Source organism: Pteropus vampyrus, unplaced genomic scaffold (assembly GCF_000151845.1).
Source record: "Pteropus vampyrus isolate Shadow unplaced genomic scaffold, Pvam_2.0 Scaffold42, whole genome shotgun sequence".
Taxonomy (NCBI): Eukaryota; Metazoa; Chordata; class Mammalia; order Chiroptera; family Pteropodidae; genus Pteropus; species Pteropus vampyrus.
Genome location: NW_011888823.1, coordinates 3,052,029 through 3,061,673, shown reverse-complemented (window position 1 = coordinate 3,061,673; position 9,645 = coordinate 3,052,029). Strand labels below are relative to the sequence as shown.

The following is a 9,645-nucleotide window of genomic DNA, read 5'->3' as shown; positions in this document are numbered from 1 at the left end:
GGAGCTGCATGTCCACACCTTGGACTCTGAGCTCCTTGCAATGGAGCTTAAGACTTGTTTTTCTTTCTATCCCAGGGCCCAGTGCAGGGTTGGGTACAGAGAGGGAACCCGGAAAAGTGAGCCAAGTAGATGAATGAATAAGTGGAACACAATCAGTGATAATTTACAAGATGGGACTGGAGTGGGGAGAATCTCTGAAGCACCATTGGGGTAGAAGGTTAATAGGTGGGCAGTGGTTTTTAGACTTTGGTTTAGCCATGAAATCTTAGACATCCAACGTGAAACAGATAGAGCTCCTCAAGTTCCAGGGGCATCAGGAGGCTGCCTGCTCACAACTTCCCTCTTCCCCTAGGGATCCTCAGAGCATGGTCTCAAATGATTGTACTGGAAAAGGCAGTGAATCGAGAATTCCAGCGTCTAGTCTGAGCTCTGCCATCCGCTTGAAGGGAGACTTAGGCAACGACTTCCTCAAAATGAGGGGTTAGAGGATACAGATTCTGGGTCCTGATCCTGAGGTTTAAATGTGGGCAAGAGAGTTTGCTGCTGTGGGCACTAATGGGTCAGGGCAGTGCTGAAAACTCACTTTCTTGATGTCAGCTCCAATGTTTACAACCCCTCCTGTAGAGATAGGAAAAACAGAACTCTGGGCGAAGGGCCAAGGCCAAAGTCCACACAGCGCAGGTGGAGAAGGGCCAGAGGCCCAAAGCCTATTACATCTGCTGTGGTCACCTTCCTCTCAGTCAGTGACCAAGACCCTGTCGCTGGTCTCACACTAAGCGTGGCCTCATTGTGTCTGTGTTCTGTCTTCGAATTCATTATTTTTATGAACTCTTCCTCTGTCATTGGCCACGCCTCTCAAAGCTATTCGTTCAGTCCTCCCTCACCACGTAAATTATTGGCTTCTCCTTCCAATTGGCCAAACCCCCATTCAAGTCCTCATTACCATCCACCCATCCTTCTCGGTGCCTCCTGATTCCTGTTCACGACTCCTGTTGGCTTATTTTTCCATTACTTCCACCCTCCAGTCCTTTCCTGGTCTAACTCTTCAGCTCATCACCTGCCCCTTTTCTTCCTGCCCTTTGCTTCCAAGACCCCATGTCTTGGAAGAACTCCCTTCCCTGACCCTGATCCTGACTCTGACCCTTCCCTTTCAGGCTGCTCTATTTGGTCTGAGGGGTGGGACAAGAGACCTTCATGGAGCTTCTAATTGCTAGTCTCTGCCTGGACACTCACCCATATTTCGTCCTGCTCCCTTGGGCAGCAGCTGCAGCAGGGTCGAGAGGGTGGAGAGCTGCTCAGGGGTCAGCTGACGCAGCTCCACCCCGTAGCCTGCCAGCACAGCTGCCAGTCTCTGCAGAGTCACATCTGCTGGGAGCCAGACACAGAGCCAAGGGCTAAGTGGTGAGATGAACTTGTGGGATGCAGATGGGTGAGCTGGGGGTGGAAGGGGACTAACACATTTAAGAGCTTCTTCTCAAATACTGGGACACTGATGCCCTCCCCTTCCAACACTTGTTCACATTTTGGGGAAAAGACCTTCTTGGTGCAAGACCAAACTTCGGGCCCACTGTGGACATCTTGACTCTCTATCTGAAGAAGAGTCCTATTAGCTCCACTCCCCACTGTATCCCCACTGCCTACGTAGTGCCTGGCATAGATCGGGTTGTCAGTAGACATTAGTTAAATGTATGAATGGCTTTAAGGACAAATTAACAAGTGCATGGACAGTCAGGAAGGATCCCCCAACAGCAGCCCCCACAGGCAGGGATTGGATGCTGAGGACTGTTACCTGGCTGCTCTGCTGGGGAAGGAGGCTTCTCCCCACGACCCTCTAGTCCTTCCTCCTCATAGCCCTCTGAGGAGTCCTCTGCCCGGCTGCTGCCCCTGTGCTCTGGCAGCCTTGGTACCCTGGCCCTGCTGGGCACTGGCAGCTCCTGGGCTAGGTAGAGCAGCCCTGATTCCTGGAAAAGCTGAGCAGGTGAAGGCCCTGGAGGGTCCCCATAGGAGTGGCCAGGATGAACTCCAAACATGCCCTTGGGGGCTGTTCTGCTGAAGAGGGCAGGGGGTTCAGCCTTGGGCAGGGGGACCATCCCTGGAGAGCTTTCTGAGCCCTGGGAGCCATCTCGGGAGCCAAACTGTGGGAAACCAGAGATCCAGGTAAGCAGACATTAGTGGTGGGGGATTGGGGTTGGGGGGGGCCACTTTCTAGGGCTCACCTGATGAAACAGGTAGGGCTGCAGCAGGGCCGGTTCATAACTCAGGGCAGGGTGGGGGGGCTGCGGGGGCAGCAGCAGATGCTCCAAGAGAGGGGGTAATAGCTCAGCCTGCAGAGGGTTCAGGGGGGAGCCTGCCCCAGCTCCATCCCCACCCATTGCAGGTCGAGGAAGGCGAGGCTGGGCAGCAGGGGCAGAGCCAGTGGGGATGCCCTGTAAAAGCAGTTCCCCAGCAGGTCCAGGTCTCCTGGGCACCGAGCCAGACCTGGGGAGGAAAGCAAAGTGTGTGTGTGTGTGTGTGTGTGTGTGTGTGTGTGTGTGTGTGAATTGTGTGTGTGCGTGTGTTTGTGTGTGAGAATTGTGTGTGGCAAGGGCTTAGGAGGCAGAGCTGGTGAGGCCAGACAGACTTAGCAGTGCAGAATAAGTCTGACCTCTTAAGAAATGAGGCAGCCTTAGGGGAGGAGAGAGTAGCTTAAGGAAGGATAGGAGGGCCAATGTTGGGTAGAGCTCATTGTCTCCCTGGTAAGCATGCCTGGGTCCCTGAAACACAGCAGCAGAAGCTAAGGAAGTGTGAGGCTAGGATGAAGAAGGGGAAAACAGAGCAGGGGAAGGCAGCAGGGAACCTCTCCAGATGAACGATGCCCCCATTTTGCCCCATTGTCCCTTTGTGTATGTCCCACACCTGGCACTCCAAGTATAGGTTCAAATATTCAATAATGTGCCCTCCCACTCTGCCCCCATGTTCACCCAACTCTGCCTTCTTCATCCTGGTATCATCATCTGAGCTCCATGCCCCATTTACTTTTCTCTGCTTTACAGGGTCTGAACAATGCCTTCAGAGGCCTTAACTAGAGATGACCATGTCTCTCCTACCATATACAATTCCACACAGTAATGAAACTGAACCTTAAACAACTTCAATCCAACAAATGACTAATTTTCCCATGATGACTACTTTGATACTTCTTTTAAAATGCTAAATATTCAAGTTTTCCACATTTTTTAAATGCCTCTGTTTTGCTGGATTCCCCAGGGATGACCTCAGCTCCTACTGGGTGTGTGAGCATGTCAGGTGACCATTCTTGAACTCTTTTTACCCATGCCCCAGCCTGCTGACTTTGGTGTCCATGTCCCTCCCCCTTCCCTTCATCTTTCAGGAAGATCACAGACCTGTCAGCTTTGCCATGCTAGAGTGGTTGGAAAAGGATGCTTACCTGTCCCTGGGATGAAGCTCTGGGGGACGAAGCCTGGGGATGCGTTCCATCTCCTGGGAGATCACATACTGGGTGAGGTCATCGTGCCAGGACAATCCTGCCAGAGGACAGGGTGGGATGAGGTTGGCTCAGAACAGTCTGAGGGCCCAGTAACAGGGACCAGCAGAGGTCAAAACCCTGCAATTTTTAAGTTTGACAGAGCAGAGGGGCAGCAGAGGGGGTCCGGAGACCTTTTGGGTGATCTGAAGTGTCCTCTTTCCACCCTCAGGAACAGATTTTGAAGTCAAACTGACTCCAGTCAGACTGGACTTTAATCCTCTGCCACTTACGAGTTGTATGACCTTGGATAATTTGCTGAACTTGTCTGAGCCTCAATCATAGGGTTTATATCTCCTATGGTTGTGATACTTAAAATAACACAATATAAAATGGTTATAATAGTACCTGTCACGTAGTGAACTTTCAATAAATGCTACTATTATTATTATCAAAATTATTATTCCAATTCATTTTGTTGACCCTGAACCTTAGTTTTCTTTATTTGTAAAGTGGGAATAATATATATATTTCATGGAGCTGTTGTGAAGATCAAATGTGATGAAGGAAACGAAAGTGCTTAGGAAACTCTAAAGCACTATATACCTGTTTTAAACCACCACTTCCTCCTCCTCAATCATCACCATCACATCATCATCATCATCATCGTCTCATCCTGAGGCAAATTTGTTTGACTTTCCCACCATGAAACTGCTCCCAGGAAAGGCCAGTCATCTATTCTAAAGGAGTAATTTCCCACTCTTCATCTCTATTCCTTCTTCCCTGATTCTAGATTAAGTCTGTACTGCTCTTAACTCCTTTCTGGGATCGACTAGCATCCATACCTGCCTTTATACCTATTAACGTTACATGAACTGTGTTCCTAATTAAGGCTAATTCCTTCTCTTGAGCATGACATTTCATTCCCTACCACCTATTCAAGAATATCTTCCCTACAATTCTCCCCTATACCGTACATCATCATCTCCTGTTCTCCGTGGAATTATTCTCATTAGCATATAAACATGATGAAATTTCTCTCATCTTAAAAAAACTAATGCTCGATTTCACATTCCCCTCCATCACCCCATTTCTTTAGTTTTCTTCATAGCAAAATTCCTTGAAAATGTTATCTGTATTGGCTGTATCCAATTCTTTTTCTCTTGTTCCCTCTCAACTCACTCTATTCAGGATTTTATTCCCAACTATTCGATCAAAACTGCTTTCATTAAGATCGCCAGTGACTTCTGCATATCTAAATCCAGTCGTCAAGTCTCAGATCTCATCTTACTTAGCCTACCATCTTCATTTCACACAATTGATCACTTTCTTCCATGTACACTTTCACTTGACCTCTATGTCTTGACCAAACATTCTTGTTTTTTCTTCTACCTCACTGGATCCCCCTTCTCAGCCTCCCTTGTTGGCCCCTCTCTTTCTCCTGGTCCTCTTATTATTAGAATTCTCTTAGGCTTTTCTTCATAAACACTCAATCCTTTGGTTATCTTACCCACCTCATGGGTTTAGTTACCATCTATAGATCAAAAAAATCCAAATTTATTTCTCTATTCTAGACCTCTCTCTCTTTCAAAATCCAACCTTATGTACTCAACTGCCCATTCTACTTGAATGGACATCTTAAACTCAATATAGTCTTTCTCCCAAGCCGACTCTTCTGCATAGTTAGTGACATCTCCATCAACCTAGTTGTTTAGTCAATAAGACCTGTGTGTCATCCTTGACTCTTCCTTTATTTCACAGTGATGCCCAATATTTTATGAACTCAAGCTCACTACCTTAAAAATATATGCAGAATTCTGTCATTTCCTACTACCTCCCTGCAACCACCCTGGCCCATACCATATTTATCTCTCATATGAATTATTGCGGTAGCTTTCAAAGGTCTGTTTCTATCCTTGATTCCCTATATTCTATTCTCAACATAGTGGCAAGAGCGAGCCTTTTTAAAGTAGAGGTAAGATCATGCACCCCTATGTTCAAAACCTTGTGATGGTTTCCTCTTTTACTCAGAGTTAAGCCAACATCCATACATTCTCCTATAAGGCTCTATAGTGATCTGTATCCCTTCCCCGTTTCCTACTTGACCTTATCTCTGTCATTCTTCTACAGCCACACCATAGAGGTATTCTCCATGGTATTCCTCAAACTCATGCTCCTATCCTAGGACTTGTGTTCTAGCTCTTTGGTCAGCTTGAAATACTCTTCCCCCAGCTTGAAACATCTCTACCTCCTTGACATCTTTGTTCAAATTTCATAGTCTCAATAAGGTCTATCTTGACCACTCAGTTTAATACTGCAGTTCCCTACTTCACCATTTCTAATCCTTTCATCCTGCTATAATATTTGTTTTTTTCCATGGCACTTATCACCTTCTAACACACTATTTATTTTCTAATTTATATGGTGTATTCCCTCCCCTCACCTGGGAAAGTTAACTTCAGTAGACATAGATCTTTGTCTGTTTTAATCCCTGATACATCCTAACCACCTAAAACTATGCTTGCCACAAAGTAAATATCCAATTAATAATTAATTGTTGAATGAGTAAACTGGATAAGTGGGGTGTTCTTCTGGCTGGGGACTCCAGAATTCATGGCTCTGGAGCACTCAGACAGTTCCAGGGATTAAGATGGTCCTAACGAGATTGATGCTGGTCTCTTCCAGTGACATCTTCTAGAAGCCTCCTCTGGACTCCTCCAGAGAGTCTAAGTGTGAACAGCCCATCTCTAGGGTTCCACCCCACTCCTGTCTTGCCTCCTTCTCCAGCAAGGTCTGGGAAGGTAAAGCTTCAGGAATGGGCATGATAGGAATGTTCTATGAGAGAAATCTTTGAGTCAGGTGGCCCCTCACTTCCCCATTCTTATCTAATCAAGTCCCAGTCTCCCTCCCCCAGTGCACCTAGACCTCACCTTGAGACATGAGCTGTCGAAGCACGCCTTGTAAACGTTGAAGAATTGGGGAGGTGACTTGCAAAAGGGGCCGAGCCTGCCCCACTCCCACCTGGCACTGTCCAAATAAGCCATCTAAGAGCATAAAAGTGGTGTCAGCAGGGGGCTTGGACAAAAGGCCTTCCAAAGTCTAGGTTGTAAGTAGACAGGACTCTCTTCATCTCCTCTCTTGGCTTCAAAGAGCTCTGCTCCTTCAATCAGTCCCCCTTCTGCCCAAGCCCAATACCCCTTCTCCCTTCCAGACCTCCCTCTAAGTCTTTCTTATTGTGTACCTCCATCTTATAAATCCTATGTCCGGGCCTCACTCACCCTGAATACACACTTCAAGGTGAGAGCAGAGTCTGCGGTCAAACAGACAACCTGTAGAGGGATAGGTAAGCAGAGGTTCAGACAACCACACACATAGAATGGTCAGATGGATGGACAGGCTGGGAAAGAGGGAAGGAGATAGGTCCATTTTTTCATTCAAAAGAAGGGAGGAGAAGAGGGAGAGGCCTAGAATTCCGCCCCCCACCCCGAATTCTTAAGAGAAGGAAATACAGGGTCTGGCTTTGGATTTTAAGGATCTGTGTCTAGATCCTTTCCCTACAAGCTTCAGTTTGCTTAACTGAGTGATGGGGAAAAGCAGTCTTCCAGGTGCATGGGGGTAGTGATAGTAGAGGGTCATACACTTCCACTCTCAAAGAATTACTATTGGGAGTTTGTAGCCAAATTCTGAGGACTTTCCTTCTCAAATCTCCAAAAGCATCCTAACTATGATGACCTGGAACTCAGAAGAAGTAAAAACCCTAGCACGTCTCCCCTCTGTGTGGGAAAGAGAGAAGAGCGGAGTGTCTCTAAAGCAATGCTCCCCACACTCTCTCTCCTGTCCTTGGGCCCCTGTGCCGCTGGCTCTGTCCGCGGTGCTGAAGCTCTGACCCTGAAGCCGCCAAGAGCTCTCCTGGAAACAGTTAAGGAGAAGGGAGGGGTGATAGGGCGAGGAGTTTCCACGGGACGTGACCCCTCCGTCGCTCCAGCCTTCATACACCACACTACCAACCCACAGAGACACCGGAAGTACCCTGCATTGGCCTCCAAGCCCAGTGTTGAAGGAGGGCGCCAGACGGCTAGGCTGCGCCCCTTCCCCCATGCGCCCCTCGCCCCCACCTTCCCCCGGCCCATGAGTCAGCGCTGACTGTCTCCGTCCGCTAAGATGTGAGTCAGCACTGGGGCCAGGCTATGGGGAGGAGGACGGGAGAGGACCCTTCCCTCTTACTCTCTTCCGCCCCCTCCTCCAGCTTTCTCCTTCTTATCGGAGATCAGATCGCAGGAATTGGCCTCTCCAGGCATAAAGAGAAATCCTGACCCTTTCCTCGGCCTGATTTTCTACTGGGAGCTGGGACCTAGACTCTCATGGCCCCGAATCCTACTGTAGGGAGATCAGAGTTCCCTCTCTCTCCTCCTCCCCCTCAGAGCCGGTCGCCAGTTCTTTGGTGCCTCGGTGCGACTTGCGTCTCCTGTGGTCTTATAGCACATCTCTAAGTTCTTCTGTCCATATGCACCCCCGTTCCTCCTCCCAAACCCGCAATCGTCCCCGGAGCCCGCTTCTCTTAGGTCCGCCCCCGTATTCCCAGCCCCACCTCCAGGCCTACGCCCCTTTCCTCTCAGACGTCCCCTCATCTTTCTCTTCTGACAATGCTTCCCCTACCCCACTCCACACACATTCTACCCGAGCTTCCTATCTTCCCGACACTTCCATACACCGCCCCGCCACACACACACACACACGAGTTTTGCTCCCGGCACCATACTCCCCCTCTCCCGCGTTTCCTCCTGACCGTGGGCACTAATGGCGCTGCAGCCTCCCGGGCGGCTGCTCAGCAGTAGGAGGCAGAGGAGCACCCGGAGACCCCCGGATCCCCCGGCGCCCCCAGGCCGCCGCGGGCGCCGCATCCTCCCGGGCTCCGCGAGCTCGCTCCCCTGCCTGAGCCGCAGCGACGCTGGCCGGAGCCTGCCAGAGGGTCCAAGGCGGGGCCTGCCACTCCCCACCCACTTATGAGGCGGGGTCTACACGCCCCTCTCGCAGCATCGCGCCAACCCCGTCAGGGTGATGACGACATCTCCACCCCCGGTTCTTAGGCTTATTTGCGTCATAGGTGGCGTAAAAGCACTATCTTAGCGGGGCAGTTACCCACCCCACCCCTCCTCCACCAAACTGGAGCCTCACTAGAATTCCCACTTGGCCCTACCCCTTTTGACATATGCTTCTCCCCAAGGACCGCCACCTCTATTAGCTAGTCCCAAGGTTGACGAAAAGGGTTATAGTTGGCTGGCGGCCAAGAACGATATGGGAGTTGGGCAGTGTAAACGCCAAGATGAAGAACATAAAAAGAAATAGAATAGGTACTCTTATGCATCTCAATTAATGATACCTATGTCATCCTTAAGAGCACCCTGAACTCCAGTTCTAACAATGCCACCTACTAAGGGTATAACTTTGGGCAATTTGCTTAACCTCTCTGTGCCCAAATTTCCAGATCTGTAAAATGGAGGTAGGTGCTAATAGTACCGAGCTCACAAGGTAGTTGTGAGAGCTACAGGAATTAAACTCATGTGAATCGCTTAGAACAACTGCCTTGGCATATACTAAACACTCAATACATATTTGCTTTGTTATTAGCCTTGACTGTCTTTTGCCCTCTTCCACTTCGAGTCTATCAATAATCTTATGGTTTCTACCTGTAAAATATATCTCCAATCAGTTTACTTCTTTCTATACTCACTATCCTGTCTAAATCACTGTGCCCTTTTCTCATGACTTTCATAGTAATCATCTAACTAGTCTTTTGCTTCCACTCCTGCCACCCAATAAGCTAGGGAATGAGCTTTGTAAAGTTCACATTTGATCACTTTACTCTCTTGCTTTTCAGTAAAAATTTTCCTTACTACAAAAAAAAAAAAATACGTAGTAGTACACAACAAACACTCATCATCTAGACTTAAGTTATTGATATTTTGCCATATTTGCTTCTTTCAGTATTAAAAGTAAATAGTAGACATCATATTTCTCATATAAATATTTCAATATGCCTCTCCAAGAAATAGATTTTCCTATGTAACCAAAATGCTATTATGACATTTAATAAAATTTGCAATAATGTGCAAATATCACTCAGTTCATATTAAAATTTCTCGAATTGTTTCCAAAACTTACTTTTTTCAGCTATTTTGTTC

The 9,645-nt window shown here is 48.2% G+C and overlaps 1 protein-coding gene across 1 annotated transcript in view; it reads right to left on the bottom strand.

Annotated features, from left to right (window-relative positions):
- PTPRN (protein tyrosine phosphatase, receptor type N) overlaps positions 1–8,443 on the bottom strand; it is an 18,204-nt gene extending 9,761 nt beyond the window's left edge. Inside the window, exons 1-8 of the mRNA XM_023529720.1 lie at positions 8,250–8,443; positions 6,742–6,792; positions 6,394–6,507; positions 3,428–3,524; positions 2,217–2,478; positions 1,790–2,135; positions 1,234–1,365; positions 524–618 (exon numbers count right to left, since the gene is read on the bottom strand). Coding sequence (XP_023385488.1) covers positions 524–618; positions 1,234–1,365; positions 1,790–2,135; positions 2,217–2,478; positions 3,428–3,524; positions 6,394–6,507; positions 6,742–6,792; positions 8,250–8,364 — 1,212 coding nt within the window. The 5' untranslated portion in view covers positions 8,365–8,443. The remainder of the gene's footprint in view (positions 1–523; positions 619–1,233; positions 1,366–1,789; positions 2,136–2,216; positions 2,479–3,427; positions 3,525–6,393; positions 6,508–6,741; positions 6,793–8,249) is intronic.
- Positions 8,444–9,645: the final 1,202 nt, after the last annotated feature.